This window comes from Pleurodeles waltl, chromosome 3_1 (assembly GCF_031143425.1).
Source record: "Pleurodeles waltl isolate 20211129_DDA chromosome 3_1, aPleWal1.hap1.20221129, whole genome shotgun sequence".
Taxonomy (NCBI): Eukaryota; Metazoa; Chordata; class Amphibia; order Caudata; family Salamandridae; genus Pleurodeles; species Pleurodeles waltl.
In genome coordinates, this window is record NC_090440.1 from 540,015,681 (window position 1) to 540,038,939 (window position 23,259).

General features: G+C 44.9%; 1 protein-coding gene across 1 annotated transcript in view; it reads right to left on the bottom strand.

The window, feature by feature from the left end:
- Positions 1-23,259, bottom strand: part of MAP2K5 (mitogen-activated protein kinase kinase 5) — a 1,242,853-nt gene that overhangs the window by 1,163,776 nt on the left and 55,818 nt on the right. Inside the window, exon 2 of the mRNA XM_069222863.1 lies at positions 21,967-22,015. Coding sequence (XP_069078964.1) covers positions 21,967-22,015 — 49 coding nt within the window. The remainder of the gene's footprint in view (positions 1-21,966; positions 22,016-23,259) is intronic.

The following is a 23,259-nucleotide window of genomic DNA, read 5'->3' on the forward strand; positions in this document are numbered from 1 at the left end:
CTATTTACAGCTTCATCTTTCTAGGGTCTCCAAGTTGATGACTCCAGTCAACTGCGAGAAAGAGATAATCTACCCACACGGGAGACTGGCAACTGGCGCCAAGTTCCAGTCCGAAGTCAGGCAGATTCGAATCTAATTCTCTGAAGCCCTGAGCCCCCCTTAGAAAAGCGTTCCCCCTCCTCCCAGACCCGGGATAACTACGCAAGCCTTTGGAGACTGGCCAGATCTCCTAGACTGCTCCTCTTCCCAAGCTTGAGCATGAAGGAAAAACACCAAATGTACTCTCTCTTATCAGGTCTAGTCTAGTGTGAGAAGAAAACAGCTTGGTTCATCTTGTGGCAAAACACAGCTTGGAAAAATACAGCTTGGATTCTCAACTGCAATGTCTAACTCCACGTTAAAGGCAATAGGCAGCTAACCTAAATATCAAATGCAATATCAAATGTCATGTCAAAGCCAATAGGCAGCTGAACTGAATACAAAATGTAGTGTCTAATATCATGTCAAAGCCAATAGGCAGCTAAACTGAATACAGAATGTAACATCTAATAGCATGTCAAAGCCAATAGGCAGCTGAGCTGAATACAAAATGCAATGTATAATATCATGTCAAAGCCAATAGGCAGTTAAACTGAATACAGCATGTCAAAGCCAATAGGCAGAGTACAGAATGTAATGGCTAATGCAATGTCAAAGCCCATAGGCGGCTAAACTGAATACAGAAAGTAATGGCTAATGCCATGTCAAAGCCAATAGGCGGCTAAACTGAACAAAACATACAATGTGCTACTGATGAACATTGAGCAACTAATATGTGCAGTGGTGAAACACAAAGTCATTGGTCAAACTCCATTATTAGCATCACACAAGCCTAACACCATACATGCTCACACTGGACAACACAATATGAAATACCTACCATACCACACAGTACACAATGCCATGCCACTATCAATGCATTTACACCCATGTATACTCAATATATGCCCTTGTTTTGGGGGTCACCAGCACTGCCCACAAAGTCAGATACTGTAAACAACAGCAAATGGATCATCAACCAGGCTGAAACACAAACAACTGTAGGCAGACAACAAAAGTTACTCAGTGGCAACATAAAGGTATAAAAGGAATTGTAGAACAAATGTGTACCCCAAAAAAAACAACACTTTGGGTTTATTAAATAATGACAATGAAAAGTCCAAGGCCATTGGCCAGTCCATTAATTTGTCCATAATAGCTTAGTATTGTGAAAACACTTTAATCCTAACTGCCAGGGAACCTACACAGGAAGGGGCATCAAGAGGGTAGGCAGGCACCTCAGGGATCATCCTTGTCAGGGGAGGGGTCGGATTTGGGAGGAGGGGTTTGGTCTTGGGTTTGTGAGGGGTGGTATGGTTTTTATGGGTGATGGGCTTCTTCTTGGGGGTGAGGGGGAGAGGTATGGATGCTTGCAGGGGGGCAGGGGAGGCCTTGGGGGTGGAAGGTAAGGGCACATGGGGGCATCTTGGGTTTGGGACGGGAGGTAGAGGGAACAGGGAAAAGGTCGAGGTCCAACATAAAAGCTTTCTTAGGGACACGGGGACGGTCATCAGAAGGGGGTCAGGGATTTGGATCTTGAGGGAGTGGTTGTCTGCTGTGTTGGTGCGGATGTTGTGGGTGCGAGCTTCTCGGAGATATGCTTGTGTTTGTGTCTGTTGGGTGGGTGAGAGTGCGTTTCTGTTTTGGGGGTCTGGGAGGTGGAGGTGCTGGGGTGGATGTTTGTGTGTGTGTTTGGGTGGCAACTGTAGGTATGCTGGATGTGGTGGATGTCTGTTGTGGTGTCTGCGGTTATGGTGCTTGTGGTGGAAATCTGAGGGTCAGTTGGGGTGGTGTCTGTGGGTATGATGGGTGCGGTGGGTGTGCCACTGACTGTTGTTGTGGTGCCTGTGAGTATGCTGAATGTTGTATGTGCAATGCTGGGGTAGTGGTGACTGTTGTTGTGTCTGAGGGTGGCTGTTTGCTTGCAGGTATTTTTTGTGGTGCTTGTGTGTGCTGCTCTTGTCTGTTGATGTGGATGCGTGCAGATCTGTCTGTGTGCTTTGGGTAGGGGGGGAATGGGGGATTTGAACTAGGAAGAGGGAGGTGGAGGGGAGACGGAAGGTGGGGTGTGACTGGATGCAGTCAGTGAGGAGGCCAGAGCCTGAAAAGATCTCAGTAGGCCAGCCATTGCACCATAAATGGCTTCCAGGAATGCATTTGTTTGTTGTAGCTGAGTTGCCAATCCCTGGATGGCATTCACAATGGTTGACTGACGCACAGAGATGTCTCTCAGGAGGTCAATAGCCTCCTCACTGAGGGCAGCAGGGGTAGCTGGGTCTGGGGCGGAGGTGCCTGGGGCAAAGGATGCGCCCACCCTCCTGGTAGAGCAGGCATGGCCAACTGGGTGGGGAGCAACAGGGAGGGTGGTGATAGAACAGGGGGGTGGCAGACAAAGATGATACAGGAGGATGACCGATGAGTCCACCACCACTAGGGAGTGTCCACTCGAGGAAGAATCCAATGATAATGAGGAGGATGTTCTGGTCTCTCCCATGGCACTCCCGTCACCCTCCTGGCCACTAGGTCCCTCAGTGTCAGTGGTGTCTTGACCCCGAGGTCTCGTGGCCAGGTGCTTCCCCAGTCAGCTGTGCCCGTCTCTTTCACTTGATGCTGCGGCAAATACAAAGAGAAATAGGGTCATCACATGGCCATGATAACACTTGAACAACAGGTCTGATTAGCAAACGATACCAGGACATCAAGTAGGAGCCAGCAACAAAGTCCACCTAAGTTACCCATACATATGCCTTAACATATGCATACATGCCATATGAACTGTCAACAGTTGCCCACAGAAATTCAGGATCTCAGACAACCAAAATTGAAGGCTGAAGTTGTGCAATCACAATAAGCATTCAACAAGTAGGAGACACCATCACCCTCAAACCTTTGCCCCATGGAGCAGACCTCAGTTACATGTTGGCATACAATTGCAGGCCAATGCCAAAAGCATTTTCACAGATCTCACACAAGGTCATGCACACATCTATTCGTCACATACATGATGACCCAACAATAAGAAATGATGCTACAAAATCTTGCTATGTTGATGACAAAAGTACAAGATCCTGGAGAAGGTGACATGGAAGTACCCATGTCACACTGGAAACATATCAACAATGCACACTTCACCAAATTATTTATATTTATCCCAATAGAGTCATGGAGGTAGTATTAATGTTGCTCAGAGAGGCCACACTTGTGGCAAGGAAATGGACACTGTAGACATCATATGCAATATGTCAGGGAGAGATGTCCCCAAAATTCACAACACAACTAATCAGCAAGCAGTCACCCCTAATGTCTGTCACCCCTTACAATAATACACTCTGAAGGAATCAGTAGATGCCATTGGTCCCTTGGAAGCTGGAGAGGCCCAGAGATTTGAAAGTACTTGTTGAAGGCCCTCAACACGTTTCCCAATTGGAAGCTACATCATTGTCTCCATTATGGTCATGCAGACCCAGCTGTCTGTGGATGAATGCTTGTACCCAAACACATGTGATTTCAACAGATCATCCTGTCACTCCATGACGCTGGCCAACAGCTAGGACACACACCTTACCCATTACAAATGTGCCATGCACTTTTCCACATGATGCCAAATCAAGGGCATAGATATTCATATTGTGGCTCTAAACGCTAGGCCTACCTGTCATGCCCCCCATTGCTACTGTAGTTGTACATGCCAAATGACATGCTACAAGGGGTGAGGGTATGAGTCAGCCAATAAATAATGGTGACACACTCCTACCTGTGGCACAACATGAAATGTACCCCCCGCACTGTAAATGCACGATTCCCCAGTCTGCCATGCACATGCAAACTCAGCTCATGCTGTCATGCACATACATGTTGTCGGACATTTACAACAATCATGAGAAAAGAGATGACAATGGATGGCAGTAAATGCTCCTCACCTAGTTATGTTTATCACACACAAAGAGAATCTAGAAACCCAAAACCCTCACACAACACAATGTGACTGAACTTTACATATGGCACTGGCCACCAATACCTGCACATTGTACATCCCATTGATGCCACACAGACAGGCACAAGTAGTTAAAATGGCACACATGGCCACTTTCTAGCCTGAGAGGAGGGAAAAGGTGGTGAAGTACAGAAAAACTGTGCACCTGAGGTACTTACCTGCTCCTCTGGTGCAGCATATAGTTGTCCATACAGAGGAAGGACCTCATCCACTAGCCTCTATAGCTCCTCTGGAGAGTGGGCAGGGGCTCTATCAACTGCTGGACGTGGCATGATGGCTTCCAGAGGAGGTACATAGCAGCACAGGTAATTGAGGTCTTGCTGGCAGCAGGATCATGAGTTATGTGAATGAATCTGCAGAACATGGCGGTCACGTCTGCCACGTATGTGGTCGTCACCGCCGGCAGACAGAGCCATTTTCCCACGGCCACCATTGGCAACAACGTTAGCCTATGGCTGTGCCCAACGTAGTTGCAACAGACTACCGCCATGACGACTTCAGTCAGTGGTTGCAGGCGGATTCTTAGGGTCAGTGGTGCAGGTCAGGCAGATGCCATTTTGGAGGCCTGAAATGCTGTACTGGGGTTCGCAAACTGCATCACACATCCGAAAATGTTGTTTTGAGCTTGCTTATCCCGTCTTGTCATGTAGGTTCTACTACTCAAACACCATTGTACTATATAGTAAGGCACAGATAGTATTTAACAGTGGGGCACAGTCTACCACTGCCGACAGTCATTTTGGAGGTCGGGATATCCAGTCACATTTCAAGGGGCAATTGTGTTGCACATGATTGAGTTTGGTTCATATACATGTTGTGGACATGTGTGGAAAACCATGGGGGTCACATGTAAACCTTGTGTTCTTTGCAGCTCTGATGTGTCTTGGTTGCCATGTCTACACCCTTCTGAAATGCCTTGTCACATGATTTCATGGACATACATCATGTATGCTGCTGTGGACACAATGACTAATGTTAGAAATCGTGTCTTGTCATACATAGGTATTCAGGAAGAGGGTAGCCTCCTGTCTACTTTCCATTGCCAGACCTTTAAACCATAGAAGAACGCCACTTACCATCCGAATAGGCAAACAACAGTGGACTTATCTTGTCAGTTGGAGCAAGATATGATGCCAGCTATTAGTTATCCATCCAGCATACCACCCATTGTACAAGCATTGTATTGCACTTCGAAGTCACAGGGTCCTTCCAACAGAGTGGCCCTGTCAGCTGGCATGTCCCACTTTATGTTTAGTCTGGTGCTGAAGGATGTCCTTTCAGCAATGTTGAAACACCTGGACAGCTACATCTAGTTTCCCTGACATCAGGATTTAGCGGTCGTAAAGGCTGACTTTTATGATTTTGCATGCCTACCACATATGGTTGGTGGGGGGATGGGTCATTGATGGCACACACGTTGGCTTGGTCTCACCGCATACCAATGAACAAGTATGCCACAACAGAAAGAACTTCTATTCCATCAACGTGCAAGTTGTCTGTTTGGAGGATCTCTACATTTGACATGTCTGTGCCCATTATCTGGGTTCAGCCCATGGGTCCTTCATAATGCAGAACAGCACCATATGCCAGCTGATGTCACAACTATATATATAGAGGGGGCCTGGCTGGTTGCTAAGTCACATTTGTCATGTTTGTGTGTGTGTGCAATGTCAGGTGCTACAGTCATGAAGAGAGGAACTCATTGTTGATCCCATTCCTTAACAGAAAACCGTCCTTGGCTGTTGATGCCAATAAGGAATCAAACAACGCCAGGGCAAGTCTGCTTCAATAAGGCCAATGGGAGGACAAGGCGGGTAGTAAAGTGGGCTTTTGGGCTCCTGAAGGCCAGATTTAGGTGTCTGGACCGGACAGGTGGAGCCCTCCTCTACTCACCCGAAAAGTGTGTCAGATCACTGTGGCATGCTGCATGCTTCACAAAATTGCCCTTCGGAGGAATATTGCATACATTGTCAAGGAGGGGGAGCCTACAGTGCCACAGACTCCTGAAATGCCAAGTGAGGATGACAGTTGTGAAGGGGAAGGAGCTGACTTGCGGGAAGATCTCACTAATAGCTACTTTTCATGAGTGTAAGTATGTCATGTGATGTAATGACTGACTGTGCCAAGAACTGTAGTTGTGAGAATGTGTGGAGTTTAATGTTTTGGCAACAACCAGGGAGCTGGTACTCTGCAATATTCAGCCAAAGGGTGCTTGAAGAGTCAGCCTTTGACATATCCCCACCTTGATGATGTTGCTTTGTTTGTGTCAGTCTCATTGCAATGTAATTTCCTTTCCAAATGCTTGCTATGTGATGTGTGTAATAGGTCTGTTTTCAAGCCTAGACTACTTGTTTTGGCTTTGTACAGGTACCTCCACTATGACATCCTCATGTGGGCATTTCAGATTTGTGATGCTGGAAGGTATCGGATGCAGTTCTGTCATACAAAGTGGACATGGATTGTTCCAGATAATGTAGATCAAAGATTTGGTGTGTATGAGACCTGTGGCAAGGCAGCTTGAACAGTGTTTGGGTGGAAGGTCAAACGTTCCCATTGGACTTGTCTATTGTGCGGTGTTGGTCCAATTGCATCATGTGTGTGAACATGTGGACACAAAATATGTTGTCATCAATTGTAAGCAAGGCATTCACTCTTCACATAGGCAAAACACTATCTCTGTAGATGTTTTTCATCATTGCAGGTCACGGTGCCTGTGCCACAACACTGACATATGTTTGCGTCATACCACCAGGTGGTGACACTATCCACTTTTCTGTTTGCCTATTCTACAGGACAATGTCTGACAAGGCCTTCCTTCCGTGGTCTGTAGGGGCTGTACCTTGGTAAGTGTACCTTGACACAATACGAGTCAGCCATTCTTGGCTATGACAGCCTAGACAGTTCAACAGCATATGTGCTGTACACTAGAATAAAAGGTTTGTTGTGACCAGACACTTGTAGCAATGTGTTTGTATGTGTTGGTAGTAATCCTTAGCAAGAGACTTTACTTGTAACATATCCCTCCTTGCATTAGTATCTTATGTCTTCCTCATTTGCTTCACATGGTCTTACATCCCTACATAGCAATATATGGAAAATAGGCAAGCAGACAATGACTTTGTGATAGGTGGATTTATTGAAAATTTGTGCATAAAATAATATTAGGCATGATGGAAAACAAAAGTGAAGGGTTCAGTCAAGGTGAATCAAACCATTGGAGTAGATGCCGCACCATTGAAAGTCCCATGTCAGGGTACTTCTCCCATTGGAAATGGAAGGTGGTTGAAGAACAATCAACAGCGTTAATACAGTGCACACAAAGGAGTTCCTTTAGGAAGAGGTCACTTGCTGGCAATGGCGGGTGTCTTGCCATCCACATCTCCTGGAGTCTTTGCTGGACGTCCCTGCTTGAGTGGGAGAGGGAGACAGAGGGGGGAACTGCTGGTACAGAAGTGGAGGTGTCTGGGGCAGGTTCTTCCCTGACAGGGCCTCCCTTCCAATGGCTCGCACCAATGAAGGGCCTGGTGTAGGTGCACCAAAGGAAGGGGTAGTGTGTTGCTGTCAATCCCCACTCAGGGTAGTGTTAATGTCCCTCAGCACCCCTCTTAGGGAGGCCATGTTGGTAAAGTGAGACTCCCACTGTTCACACATCTCCATATGGATGTCCCTCTACAACTGCTTGATTTACCAGAGTTCTGCAAGTACTTGGCCCATCACGCCTTGGGTCTCCTGATAGACCCCCAAGACATGGTTGATGGTGTCCCGGCCGGGAGCATCTCCCGGGGCCTCAGGCCGCTGGCCAATAGCATCCCTCCCTTGCACCCTACCACCACGGCCCTGTGCTCTTGCCACAGGGTGCCCCCTCCCACTGGTTTCAGGACCATTACTGTCAGAGCTGTTGTGTTGCTACTCAGAATCCTGGACTGGGGGAGCACAAAATGGTTACCACTGTCCTAGGGACACAGGCAGGGATGTCTGTGATGTGAAGGCAAGCGGGCTGGTAGGTGATGTAGTGGCCACAATGAGACTCACTGTTGGGGTCTGACCAGGTTGCCCAGATGGGTCAGAACTGCCCTCCACGTCCTGACGTATAATCGTCAGCAAGGGCTTCATCCATGGGGGTAGTGAGAGTATCTTCTGTGGGCTCTGCGTGGCCAGTGGGAGCTTCACCCGTTGATGTGAAACATACGTTACTCATTGTATTGTGACAGCTACCTCCAAAAGTTTACAGTGGTGACATTTTGCAAAGACCTTGTAAGTAGTTCATTTGCAGGTTATCCTATTGTGACAGGTACCCATGCTATTGGTTGTATTGACCTGACATTTTCAATTCCACATGAGTCAAGCAGCTGCTGAAATGAGCACATCATTAGCCCTAGGGAGAATGGCCTGAGAATGCCACCTTGCCACCAGTACAGGCAAAACAGTGTCTAGGTAAGAGAGGTCTTTGGCCATTTTTAGACCTATTTGATTGTTATGCAGGCAGACCCAGGACTTTGGTGCACATGTGAGTGGAGTCATCATGTGGTCAGTGCATTGTTAATGTGTCTGCTGCCAATATTGTTCTGGTTATGCATCTTGAAGCCTTAGGAATCATTGTTTTGCACACTGGCTAAGGTGCCCTTCCTGACCTCAACAGTGTCATCTTGGGTTAGCAGGTCAAGATGGAGCTAGGTAGCCACACACATCTTAGAGTTGAGCATGATCTGTACCTTGGTCCCTAGTAGGTGAGCAAACTTCAATTGAGAGTCAGCAGGGAAGGGTATTTGGACAAGTGTCCACTGTTCTGGTGTTTGGAGTTACTGAAACAGTGCCTCATGGGAGTTGCATTCCTGTCACTCTCACTACTCACCAATACCTGACAAACGTTATCCCCCTAGGTGAGTAAACCTCATTTGTGAGTTGACAAACAAGGGTATTTGAACAAGGGAACACTGGTCTGGTGTTTGGAATTATAGTAATAGGGCCTGCTGGGAGTTGCAGTCAGGTCACTCTCTCTAGTTCCCAACATTTGACAAATGGTATCCTCCCAGGTGAGTAAACTTCATTTGGGAATTGACAAACAGTGGTCTTTGGACAGGTTACCACTGGGTTGGTGTGTGGAGTTACTGAAGCAGGGCCTTCTGGCAGTTGCAGTCAGGTCACTCTCTCTACTTCCCAACACTTGACAAATAGTATACTCCCAGGTGAGTAAACAATTTGTGAGTTAACAAACATGGGTATTGTGGTTGGAATTACAGAAACAGGGCCTGCTGGGAGTTGCAGTCAAGTCACTCTCTCCAGTACACCCACTATATAAATGTTATCCTTCCAGGTGAGCACACTTTATGTGTGAGCTACCACACAGGGGACTTTGGAGAAGAAGACACTAAGCTGGCTGAGTGGAGTAACAGTACCACTTCCTTCTCGCCTTAGTAGTCATGTCACTCCCTCTACTTCACACACTTTAGAAATGTTATCTCCCTTAGGTGAGCACACTTGATTTGTTAGTTACCAAAAAAGGGTATCTGGAGAAGAGCACACTGAGCTGGTGGCTGGAACAGTGCCTCATGGGAGTTGCATTCCTGTCACTCTCACTACTCACCAATACCTGACAAACGTTATCCCCCTAGGTGAGTAAACCTCATTTGTGAGTTGACAAACAAGGGTATTTGAACAAGGGAACACTGGGCTGGTGTTTGGAATTACAGAAACAAGGCCTGCTGGGAGCTGCAGTTAGGTCACTCTCTCTACTTCCCAACACTTGACAAATATATCCTCCCAAGTGAGTAAACCTCATTTGTGAGTTAACAAACATGGGTATATGGGCAAGTGAACACTGGGCTGGTGTTTGGAATTACAGAAACAGGGCCTGCTAGGAGTTGTAGTCATGTCACTCTGTCTAGAACACATACTATACAAACGGTATACTCGCAGATGAGTACACTTCATGTGTAAGTTACGACACAGGGGTCCTCGGAGAAGCGGACGCTGAGCTGGCTGAGTGCAGTAACAGTAACAGTGCCTCCTGGCCTTAGCAGTTATGTCAGTGCCTGTGCTACAAACACTTAACAAATGTTATCCTCCCAGTAAGTACACTTCGATTGGGAGTTGACACACAAGGGTATTTGGAGAAGGGAACACTGTGTTGGTGGTTAGAGTGACAGTAACAATGCTTGCTGGGAGTTGTAGACTTGCAGGCCCTGTACTACACACTCTATGCAAATGTTATCCTCCCAGGTGAGTACACTTCAACTGGAAGTTATCAAAACAAGGGTATTTGGAGAAGGAAACACTGTGCTGGTGTTTGGAGCTTGTAGAACAGTGCCTGCTGCGAGGTGTAGACATGCCTCCCTGTAGTACACAAATGTTCTTACCACAGGAAAGTACACTTCAATTGTGATATATCAAACAGGAGTCTTTAGGCTGGTGAGTGGAGTGACAGTAAAAGGTGGCAAAAGATGAGCAGTGGACATGCATGACCTGGCACTTTGGTGACATTTTTATTGTTGTGACTTACCAGACTCGACTCCCCCAGGTATTCCTGTCAAGCCCTCAGGATGCAGGATGGCCAAAACCTTCTCGTCCCAGGGAAAGAGATGTAATGAGGCACTGGGAAGGCCACCGCCAGTTTTCTTGACCTGCAGCTGGAACCTGGAGACCAGGGAACCGACCTTGCCCCCGAGGTCATTCCACCTCTTCCTGATGTCCTCCTTTGTGCGCAGGGTAGTGCCTACAGCATTCGCTCTGCCGACTATCCTGTCACATGTTTCCATTTTCCTACTAAGAGGTATGTGCTGGACTTGTGATACAAAAATTGTGGCCCTACTCTCATAATTTCATCCACCGTGACTCTCAATCCATCCTCAGGAAAACGTGGATTTTTTAGAAAATGGCATGGTGGAATTTTGGGAAAAAATGCAACAGTGACTTACTAAAGAGGGGACATGCAAAAGGGCGTGACTGGACAAAAGTGTGTGAAAAGAGATGGTGAGTCAAAAGTGGTGCCTAGTATCTGTGCTGCTGTGTTGGCTAATTCACTCTGTCTTCTGTGTTTGGCACTGGTGACGCAGAGGATTGTGGTGTGTGAAGGGGTGTGCTTTATAGCGTCCTTTGTAAGTGTGTCCAGTGAGGCAATGTGTGTCATCTGTGTTGTTTTCAAATCCATACAATGTGCCGTTGTGTATTACTTTGGTGACCGTGAATCACTGTGGTTTGGACTGCCATTGGCTGACCAGCATGGGTGCCTACCACTGCGACTCTGGGCTTGTTATACGGTCAATGGTTGGTCGCTGTGCTGTCAGGCTGGAGGTCAGACCGTCTATTTCCGGGCCTCCACAGCGCTGCTGGTCTGCCTTTTTTGGCTGGCAGTCAGCAGTTCTGCCTGTATAACTCATAATACAGCAGTCTGACAGCCTTTTTAGGACCGTAAGATAAGCAACAACACCCACCCTCCTATGTAGGTTTCAAAACTGGAATCCTTAAACTGATATTATCAACGTTGAGCATTGAAATGTATACATACATAAACAGTAATAAATATTTACATACTATTTATTATCATAATTTTATTATTAATCACCAAACTTTTTGGGATCGCCAATATGGGGACCTGGTGGTCCAACCGCCAAATGCGTAAAGAGGCCCTTAGTCTTTTGGCACCCTGATCATTGTGCGCCCACAACATTCAAATCGGTGGCCTTCACTCATACACAATGACACATCCCAGTGACAAATGAGTCACATTCAAGCGTGTGGTTCTACCAGGACATAGCCATTTAATCACACACAAATGATGAAAAGCGGTTACCTAGAAGTTAGGTATGAACAAAATACATTTCAGCCAGGATTCCTCATTGCGGCAATAAACACTTATAAATTCATTCTAGCTGGTAAATTCTTTCTATTTACATCCTTCACAGGGCAGGCACCTCGTACCAACAATTCACATTCCCACCAGGGTTCTGGGGCCAATAATGCAGTCAACATCTATCTATACAAGCATCACAGTCACCTCTGACTAGGCAAGGGATGGAAAATACACACCGTTTGATAAAGAACACAAAACACCAGGAAACCGCATAACGCACGTCCCTGCCAGGGTACTTGTGGCCTGACTAGCCTCCAAAAAAGCTACCATTAATAATCAACTCAAAGCAACCAAGGGTAGGGCTGAAAGGTCCAGTCCAACCAGCAGGTCAGTCCTCCCTCCACCAGCCCTGTGGCCACCAAGATCATTACCCCATCAAGGGGACAAAACCAGCCAACAATTTTTAGGTAGCCCCGTTATTTTCTGCTCACATTTCCACTGATAATTTCCTTCAGGTGTCGGTCCCCGAAGGCCCCACCGCAGGTCCAAATTCTTTGGAGGCACTCACAACCAGGTGAACAAGGGGAAAAAGTCACACTAATAGAAACACTCTGCTAAGTGCAGGTTACGCTAGCCCATTTGCAGTGTTCATTGTAATGTGAGACACTGCTCCTGTGTCCCTTTGTAATTCTGTTTGGACTGGCCCTTCTTTGTTTGCTGTCTGGTTTTGATACCTTGCTATGTGTTTTTGTCCTCTTGTAGTCCTCCTTTTCTGTTGGTTTTTTTATTTTTTCTGTTCCCCATCCTGTACCTTTGTACTACTTAAAAAAAAAAGTTGAGGGGTTCTTATTAGAAGGCCCCTCCATACTGATGCCTTCTCTCAGATTACTCACAGCTGACGATAAATATATATTGCTAGATGACACACTGATATCCATAGTGTTTTCCGTTCCTGCTGTCTTGTTTCTAACAATGATGTTGTCATATTTGCAGGCAACAGTGTGCGTTCTATCCTTCTTGTAGGGACCACCATCCCTCCTTATTTTCTTTAGTTTGCTGTCATTTAGCTTTTTCTCCTTCAGAAATATCTGATAACTAATTATTTCCTTCTTCAAAATTTCATAATTCTTGTTGGCAGCACTGGGTAAGTTAATTTCCTTAATCTCCTTTCCCAATTGTACTATTTCATCTTTAAGTGATTGTTATGTTATGTTGATTTGTATAGCGCACTCGTCACCCGAGAGGGTATGCAGCCGTTTGTATAGGTGCGTGGTCCCAAGGTGCTTATAAGAAGAGCCAGGGCTTCAGCTTCTTGCGAAACTCAGTAAGAAAGGAGGAGGCTTTGATGTACGGAGGGAGGCCATTCCATGTCTTGGGTGCAATGTAGGAGAAAGAGCGACCACTGTATTTGCCTTTGTGGTTGCAGGGTGTTGTGTGAGAGTGAGGCAGTGCGTAGGTGTCTGGTGGGTTGGTGAAAGTGTAGGCGGCTGTTCAGGTATTCTTGTCCTGTGTTGTGTAGGGCTTTGCATGTGTGCGTGAAATGTTTGAATTGGCTGTGCTTGTGAATGAGGAGCCAGTGAAGCTTTCTGAGGTGCGGTGCGATGTGAGTGCAGTGTCGGAGGTCAAGTATGAGTCTTGCGGGTGCTTTCTGGATGGTCTGGAGTCTGTGTAGGAGTTGTTTGGAGATTCCGGTGTAGTGTTGCCGTAGTCCAGCCTGCTGGTGATGGGTGTGTGTCGCTATGACGATCAGTCTGGTGTTCTGAAGCCACCATTAAAAGATTTTTAGCAGCATGTTTAGAATGTAGAAACAGGAGGTGCATGCTGTGCTTACTTGAGCCATCATATTGAGCTTGTCATTTAAGATGATCCTTAGATTGCTTGCATGGTCTGTGGTTGTGGGTGTTGCTCATAGCTCCGACAGCCACCAGGTGAAATCCAATGGGGAGGTTTTGTTGACGAAGACCAATATTTCTGTCTTGTTGGAGTTGAGCTTCAGGCAGTTGGATTGCATCCAATCTGCTACCATGTCATGCGATTGGTGAAGTTGGTTCTGGTGGTTTGTTTCGTCTGTCAGAAAGACAGTAAGAGGATGAGTTCATTGTCAATGACATCCGAGATAACAGTGATGTCTTGTGATTGGATGATGTTGGCGAGCGGTGTCATGCGTATGTTGAAAAAAGAAGGGCTGATAGATGATCCCTGAGGGACATCGCATATCAGTATCTCGGTCTCTGATGTGAAGGGTGACAGCCTGACCCTTTGGGTTCTTCCAGTGAGGAAGGGACCGATTCATTTGAGAGCGGATCTTTAAATGCCAATCTTGTGGACTCTTCCAATGAGGGTGGGGCAAACAGTGACAAGAGAGGTCGAGCAGGATGAGGGCCGCTGTTTCTCTTTGGTTCAGGATGTTTCGAATTTTGGTGGTGGCTGTGGTGAGTGCTGTTTCGGTGCTGTAGTTCTTTCTGAATCTTGATTGTGTGTTGTCTAGAAGAGATGAAGTTTGAGGTGGGTTGCGAGTTGTTTGTTAATGGCCTCATCAATCACTTTGGCTGGCTAGAGTAGCAGCAAGATGGGTCGGAAGTTGCTCAATTGATTCGGTTCTGCTGTGGGCTTTGTGAGGAGGGAGTTGATTTCTGCAAGTTTCCATTCATCTGGGAAAGTAGCGAACCATATAGGAGGTGTTGATAATATAGCTCAGGATGGTGCAGAATGGTGCTGATTAGTGATGTTCCCAGGTTGCAGATGTGCTGGGGGCATGGGTCTGTTGTGCCACGAGTGGATGGTCCGCATGATTGCAGCTGTGTTTCCAGTGAGGATTGTCTATTTAGTCAGGTGGCTGTCTTGGTTGGTGGTGGGTTTGTTAGCAATGAGTTCTCTGGGGTTGGGCTGGTGTGCAAAGTTGCTGCAGATGGTTGTGGTTTTGGTGTGGAAGAGGTTGGATAGGTTGTCACAGAGTTGTTGGGAGGCCGCAATATTGTTCACAGTGGCTGAGGGTGAGGTGAAATCCTCGATGATCTACAAGATTTCCTTTGAGCTTCCTTTGATGCCATCGACTAGTGCCTTTTTCTTGAGGTGTCTAATTTGCTGGTGATTGTGTCTGATTGCAACCTCGCAGGTAGTTCTGTCGGTGGTGGTGTGGCTGGCTCTCCATTCCTTTCTAGATGTTTACCATGTCGCTTGCTGTCTTGGAGGTCTTGTGTTTACCAGCTGGCCTGCTTGTTTGATCTACTATGCTATGGTGGGTTTGATAGGTGTAAGTCCACAAGGTTGTTTATCCAGTTCCTGAAGTTGCTGATGTCCTTCTCGAGGTTGTCTGTAGGGCTGGGCTGATCAGTGCTGAGGGCTAGTAGCTGAGCCAGTCTGCTTCTGTGATTTTTCTACAGTTGCGTCTTGGAGTGCTGAACCTGGCAGGGGTGTTGACTTTAGGTGTGCTGATTAGGAAGTGGGTAGTTGAGAGGTCAGTCCATGTGAGCTGTGTGGTGTTTTATTTGATGTTATCGCTTGTGGTGAAGATGGGGTCGACAGTATTGCTCGACAGGACTGCCTTCACAAGCCAGGAAGAGAACTCGCTATCATCTACAAGGAAGCAATTAAATGCACAACATTTACGGAATAGGCATTGCCTAGGTCTGTCAATTATTATTAAGAAGTCAATACGCAAGTCAGATATATGCACACTGGATACATGTGTGCAGTCTTTTTCGCCTCAATGTTGGACTCTTCATGCTTCTATCAGGTCGAGGTTTCATGTCCTCCACAAGACCCAGAGTCATTCCAGAATCGGAGATTGAGGATCAGTCTTGGCTCAGATTTAATGTTGTATTAAAGTTTCCCCTCCACTTATTCATACGGAAGCCAATAAGAAAACGTCTGTGAAGAAATGTTCTCTTACACCTTTGGGTCCACATAAAAAGAAAATAGTGATCTGAATTTCACCTAGTGTTCCTCTAATCCCCACTACTCTTCCTGATGTATCTATGTTAGTCTTCTATTTCTAACTCTAGCCTTCTTATCAGCACCATCACAATGCTCTTCATCTTGGAAGGAGTATTTGAGTGAATATGTTTTGGGAACCAGTAGGAATTTGATCTAGCATTATTTGTAGATATAAAATGTGTTTATTCTAAAAGGAATATGTGAATCTCATGGAAATATGGACACTGCAGTTGTGATTTTGTTCAATTGATGACTTCAGCACCTGTGTGTTAAGGGAAAAGAATATTGGGTCTGTGACTGGTGGTGTTGAGGGAGGACTCACATCTGTCCCCTATCTGTGTTTCCATTTTAATTATTTTGAACTTGTGGGGAGCAGTTGTTGTCCATCTACAAGGAGTGTGATAAGTCGGACCTGTAATTTTGTTGTGCCTTTTGCTTACCTCTTTCTTCAAAGAAATAGGGCAAAAGGCATGATGTTTGGGGGGAAAGGACCGTGTATCTAACAAGGGGAGGGTGGAGATATTAAATGGAGGGCCAGGGTGTGAATTCAGAAATATTTGTAATCATTCATCTTTAGACTTGTAGCACCTTACTGGCGTCATCAGTGGTTTTACTAGAGAAAGGGGCTACAGTGACTAGACATGATCCCTCTGCATTCCCTGTCCAACAGGTGCTTCACCTGTTTATTGTAACCGTGGACAATGTCAATTAGTTTCTGGTGTGGAATCAAAATGGTTGAAAAAGGATGAGTTTGAGCGTATTGGTCATAGTTTGTTTTGAGATGAAGGAAGTAAACCAATGGTCTAGTTTGAACTGTACCTGGTAGCTTTCTTATGTTCTCTAGATGTGACAGGCAGAAAATCCTTTGGAATGGACTTGGCCTGGTGTTATTCCACTTCTGACAGGCCTCAAGACATATTCTAAGATTTTTATTGTAGTCTCTTTGCAATGCATCATCTGCGACTTGATTGTTGAGTCTGCCATTCGTAATGTCCATCCGGGTGAGAATTGTTGGTTCTTTTTCCGCGACAGGTCTCTTGGTATCAGGATTGTTTGTGACACCATGTCCTTTCCTCTGGATCAGCACGTTGCTGAACAAAAGGCCCACCTTCCGGCGTCACCAACTCAGAAAGCTATTATAGCACAGAGTTATGATGAAGCCAGTCATGGGGAAGGGAATTAGGTAGGGAACAGCAGGGAGAGAGATCTGAAAAGAACAGGTTAGAACAAATATGCATTTACTCATTCATAGAAATATAACTCATCAATAGACTCTTGACTCAAATGCATCTCCGATATCTGATGGAGACCCCATTTGAAATGAGGCCAAAGCCCCTTCTTTGAAACATGGAACAAGAATAAACTAGGACCTCTGAGCTATGACTATGATTATACTCAGAATATCAATCCTGTAACATCTATGCATTTTTAACATAAACCTTTGATCATGACCTAGAAAATCTCAAAGAATTAAATATGCTTTTCACATATTATGCTTTCCAAAAAACAAAGAAAACTATGATTTGCTTATCTCCAGGAATACTTTCACATTCACAACTATAAAAGGCCAAAAAGTTTTTACTCATTGAACTTGAAGAGCTTTACTTATGTGACCTGAATCACTTTGATTGTTGTACCAAGTACCTTTTACTCCTGTGGATTGAAGCGCTTTGATTGTCGTGCCAAGAGCGCTTTACATCTGTGGACTAGAGCGCCTGAATTGTCGTGCCAAGAGCGCTTTACACCTGTGGACTGAAGAGCATGAATTATCGTGCCAAGAGCGCTTTACATATGTGAACTGAAGCGCCTGAATTATCGTGCCAAGAGCGCTTTACATATGTGGACTGAAGCGCCTGAATTATAGTGCCAAGAGTGCTTTACACCTGTGGACTAAAGCGCTTGAATTGCCGTGCCTAGAGCGCTTTACATCTGTGGACTGAAACGCCTTTGATCATCGCGCCTAGGCCGCTGTAACCTGAACACTGGAAACGCTTTGCTCGTGGTGGTAAGGGGTGTTTTACTTCTGGAAGTAATGACTTCCTCCAAAATTGAAGTCATCAAGGCCTTACCGCTACGAGTACGACCTACTCATTTTTGAATTCACCATGGAAACAAGGATACTTCGATCGGATGCCACTCTGAAAGGCAGGAACTCTGCTCTCCTTCAGAGAATCCCCCATAAGGTCTGACTGCATCGGAGTCTTCAAAATAGTGAGCAACGTGCTTGGGTGTGGCTAGGCTTTATAGGCCTGCCACACCCCAAGATGGCTGCTGCCTCTAAAAACATGGGAATTGTAGTCCCTTCATGGAATAGCACTGATAAGTGTATCTTGTCCACCAATGTCCTGAACCTGCAGCTCTATGAGCTTTGCCACAGGGCAGATGACACTGATGGCCACCTTTGGAGCAAGAGGGGATGACAAGTGGTGCGCAGAAAGTACCACAGAGCCGCGCAGCGGAGTTTCGGGCGGGACCTGGACCGCGCATGGTCTTATTCCTGACAGTTTGTGCTTCCTCCATTGTCAACACTGTTTAAGTTTCAGGCTGATGATAAATAACAGCTTGAATGGAAATTTCCCCCGTGTAAGGGATCTTTTTAGGACGTTGCTGGAGTGTGCTTATCATACTTCACGTCTTCTACCCAAGGTCATTGTAGACACATCTTGATTTTTTTTATTTATATTTTGGTCTCCTTGAGTTCAAAAGAGTTGTGCTTGCTTGTTGCATTGAGTACATCTTCCTTCATCCGGAAAAAGTGAATGCTTGTGAATAGATTAAAATTTTCCTTTATTGGAATGGCAAACACACTCAAGGCCTGATTACAACCTCAGAGGATGGGATACACTGTCACAAACGTGACGAACATCCTGCCCGCGTTTAACAAATTCCATAGGATCTAATGGAACTTGTATTACGGCGAGTGGAATATCCGTCAAATTTGTGATGGAGTATCCCATCCGCTAAGCTCGTAATCAGGCCCTCAGTGTATACTGCCTAGTAGGACCGCCGCATCCTCTGAAATTTGTAGTATCCGGTGAATGAGATTTTGTATGCAGCTTTCAACTCTGGCATTGGAATGCCTTTACTGCACAAATACAAAGATTGTTACACAAAGATCTGTTTTTACAGTTTTTTATTCCATAATGTACTGCACTATTGAACAAGTTCAGTGACTTTGATACTGAGCTTATTTTTGTTCATATGTTTGCTCTGCAATGTTGGTTTCCAAGTTGTCTGCTCTCATCTCGACCTTTTGCAGTGAGTAGTTCAGATATGCCAGGGACTTTGCAAAATCTTGCCTGATAATTGGAAGGCTCTTCTTTAGCTCAGATATAACGTGCTGGATATCCTCTTTTGCAGATGAGGCTGCGAGGTAAAGCTTGGGTTTCTGCTTAATCCCTCTGACTGCGTGCTATGGGGTGAATCTTTAGCCTCTGTAGCACACAATTTCTTCCTCTGAGGCATGTATTTTATGTTTGAAGCTTTCTGATTTTCGTTTTGGTTGGAGGATTATCATTGTCGGTCCAGCAGACTGCTCTAGTTTAATCTTTGTTTCAAGTGCCTTTAGTGGTAATTTAGAGACAAGCTTGATTTGTTGTACTGCATGTCTCATTGGTGAGATGGCTTCTTCTGCAGTGTACAGCAGTTTGAGTGTCGTTGGAAGCCCTTTTAAGAATGCATCGCTCACCCTCTTAGCTATATTAGGCGCTGTTGGAATTGCAGTCCTCACTAATGCAGAGAAGTTCCCATCTCGCTCACCTCAATTTTCCGCAAAGGGATGTTGCAGGTCTTGACCATGTAGTCAGTCAGCTGAGGAAGACCTTGTGCTCGTCTTCTGCTCCATCTCCTCAGTGTCTATCCTCTGTTTGATCTTGCCTGTCTCTCGGGTTATCTGTTATTAAGGTCTATTTGGGTGAAGCATGCAGAGTTTGTTATTCAGCACCCGTCAACTTGGGCTTTCAGCACCTTCATACTGTCAGACCAGCAAGAGGGTGAGTGGGGGAGAATTGTCCGGCCTGTATCTAGTATTATGTATTATATAGATAAGAATAGAAGAAAGTTCATCTACCGGAGCTGGATTTAAGCAAGGATTTGTTATCAGTGACCACACAGAAGGCATACTGCAGAGCAGGGAGAAGATCAGGGGCGTTTAAGAGTTTGAAGGCCGGAGTGAACAATCTTTGCAAGCGTTTGGCTTGCTAGTAAACATGCAGAGTCCTAGAAGGTACTAAATTACTCAAGGAAGTTTTTTTTTTTTTAATCAAAAGCACGAGGAAGGATGTCAGACAGTAGCAGTCTTGGAAAGGAAGCAGAAAATTCCTAATAGTAATGAGTAACAGAATAGTAGAATAGAATTGAGAGGCTAGAAGAAGTGAAAGTGGCTGGGTTGATTTAATGGGTAAGGCAGGGTTGAGCATGTGGGAGAAAATATAGAGACATCAGGTCCTAAACTTAGCTAACTATTGAATCTTTTCCGAAAACAATCATGGTTTGTCCAAGTAAATATATCCAGAAACCAGCAGTTGGGGCATGGTTGCTTCTAAGCTCTATTACAGTAACTCCCACAAGATAAATATCGCACAAGAAGCATGAAATTGATTACAAATACAGGTGTTAGTGTGACTCACATGCACACATGATTATTCAAAACACACTTATCTCTACATGAACACTGAAAAACTATCAAGGCCTTGCAGGTCATTCAGATCCTTCCATTAAAATGGTCCAGTATTTCTTATTGAAACCTCCCATATTCTACCCTTTTCATTGCTCTTCCATTGGGACTTATAACTGTGACATTTATTTAAATTTAAGTACTGACTAAGAGGTCGGGTCTATCTATAGTCTGGAATGATTTTACTATGGCCGTGTGCTTACACACATACAGACACAAAAACATGAATGCGTGCACACAAATGCGAATGAACTGTTTATCAAATTGTTTAGAGTAATCTAACAGCTATTTTTGGAGGTTGGCTTAGAGCAGGGACCTTGAAAAAGAAAATAGTTAAGGAAAACGATGAGATAGAGAAAGTAAGGTGGAAAAGACTGGAGCCATTATACATGTGAAAGAAAAAACGAATTTCTCTAATTTGTGTGTCTGACTCCTACATGATGGGCAACCACATTCTAAACCACACTACAAGTCATGCACTGTTGTATACTATGTCTGGCTACTGTTTAAGGAGAAGCCAAAACATTCCCACACTCAGGATTTTAACAGATCACAATGTGTCACATTGGGCACTACAGATCTGAATCAGCAAAAAAAATACATAAATAAATATAAAATTGACTCCATCACACTCATCCCACTACAACACTTCTTTTGTTTTTGTCAAGATTTATGTACAGTATGAGAACATATGAATACACACTAATATATACATTCATTTACTGTAGATGTTACAGGAGCACAGCACTTGCAGTATTCCCAGGTTACGCCCTTGTAACAAGTCCCCTACCTCAGTGGTTCTCAACCTTTTGACTTCTGTGGAACCCCACTTTACCACTACTGGAACTAGGGGGTCCCCATTGAATCATTATTGGAATCCAGAGACTCCAATGAGTCATTCTAGAAGCAAGGGATACCAGCCTGAACATTTTCAATTATTTGAACCACAAAATAATGTACAACAAATACAGAAACAGGCATTCATCAAACAAATACACAGATGATTAAACATTTTATTTAATGTGCAAGCAAATATAAAATATCTAAATTTAAAAAGGAAGTTTGGGTCTTTTCTAAATTCAATTGAGGCCACTCATCGTCTGTACAATATTCTGTTTGATGCAGTTGCAATGCTCTTATAAATCAATCTGGGGATACTAATTTAATTTTGTAGAGTCCAATTTCAAATTCCTTCAAATTTACAGAATGTTTTTTAAATTTTCAGTTGTTTGTTTTGCTTCTTCATTTACATGCACTCTATTAATCTGTTAATATCATTTAATTTTCTAAGCCGTGGCGGACACCGAGAAGGCTTTGAAGGCACCCACATGGATCAACAGACCACAGCTTAAAAACCACTACCCTACATGATCGAGCAGCTGCCCCACGGTTGTTCTAGCCCTATTCTCAGCGCTTCCTTCAAATTGAATCAGTCCTAAAGACACAGGAAGTCTATTCAAATCACACTCGTAATATTTAAAAAATGTCACTTACATTCAAAGGCAGTAGTTGTTGCATCTGGGAGAACCTGCCCAATCACATCCTATGAAGGAATAAAAGGAATCAGGTTTGGCATTTTAAAAGCAAAACACTGAACGCTGCAAACAGAGGCTTTCTTTAAAATATAGGAAATAGCAAAGTTTTGGGTAGTTGTTGTTTTCATGTCATAATACTACACCTGAAAACTTCCAGTCTTGTTACAAATTATGGGCTACATTTTTTCCCAATAAATAAATAAATGTGCATGTTATTTTTATAAACAATTCTCAAAGTAGACAACACTCATATTAAAAGTATTCCTTTCCAACCACATGTTAGAGCTAGAGTCATCAAAACCACAGCATTGTGGTTGTAGGCATCAATACGCTATATTTACAGTAGCCACTCATACGAACATATGGGCACAAGATTTCAGCGGCCGCATACCTCGAGGAAGGGGGCAAGAATAAAAAGCACTTACCTTGCCTCTGTCCCTGCTGCTTGTGCTTCTCTTCTGGTGTCCCAGCACTTACTGCTGAGACACCACCAGCACAGGCTCCCCAGTAATCTTGGTGCTACATTCATGCAAAACCTAGCATAGAAGCAGTGCCAGGGGTGGTCTGAGCATCAGCGACTGCCGCTCAGACACAGCCCTGGGGTCTGTGCAGTTTCTCCAGCCCAGCTGTTAAACACAGCCAGGTTGGAGAAACGTAAGTGTACATGTGTGTGTGGCCGGCCTCAGGTGGCGGCCAAACACAAGTCACTTAGGTACCCTCCCCCCCAACACCTCCAGTGGCCCAGACACACCCCTCCCTGCACTGCTGACTGTGTTAGAAGCAGAAAAATAAAACAATAGTAAGCTATTGTTTTATTTTTCTGCTTCTGGCTCAGCCAGTGGGGCGACGCTCCTTAACCACAGGGAAGGAGCAGCCATTGTAAGACATACAGCTGTGTGGGCACTATCAGAAAATATTTCTGGGCTTTGTTGTCACAGACCTCTGAGACAGTTTATTAAGAGATCTGGCAGTTCGTCAACAAACTACGGGCACTAATGCGCATTAAATCTGAGGGCTAGTGCGAGAGGTGTGGGATAATAGTCAAAGAAGTAAGAAACATTTCAAAGATGTCTGAAAATTGCGTTTGTGAGAATGTTTACCTGGTTTCAAACGAAGCATGCATATTTATATAAAGGTTTAACACTACTTGCTGAAAAATAATATTTTGTATTTTAAAATGCACATCATCGGACGGAACATTCATATGTACAGCTGAAAACGTAGCCTAGTGGGTACATTTAGCAAACCTCTG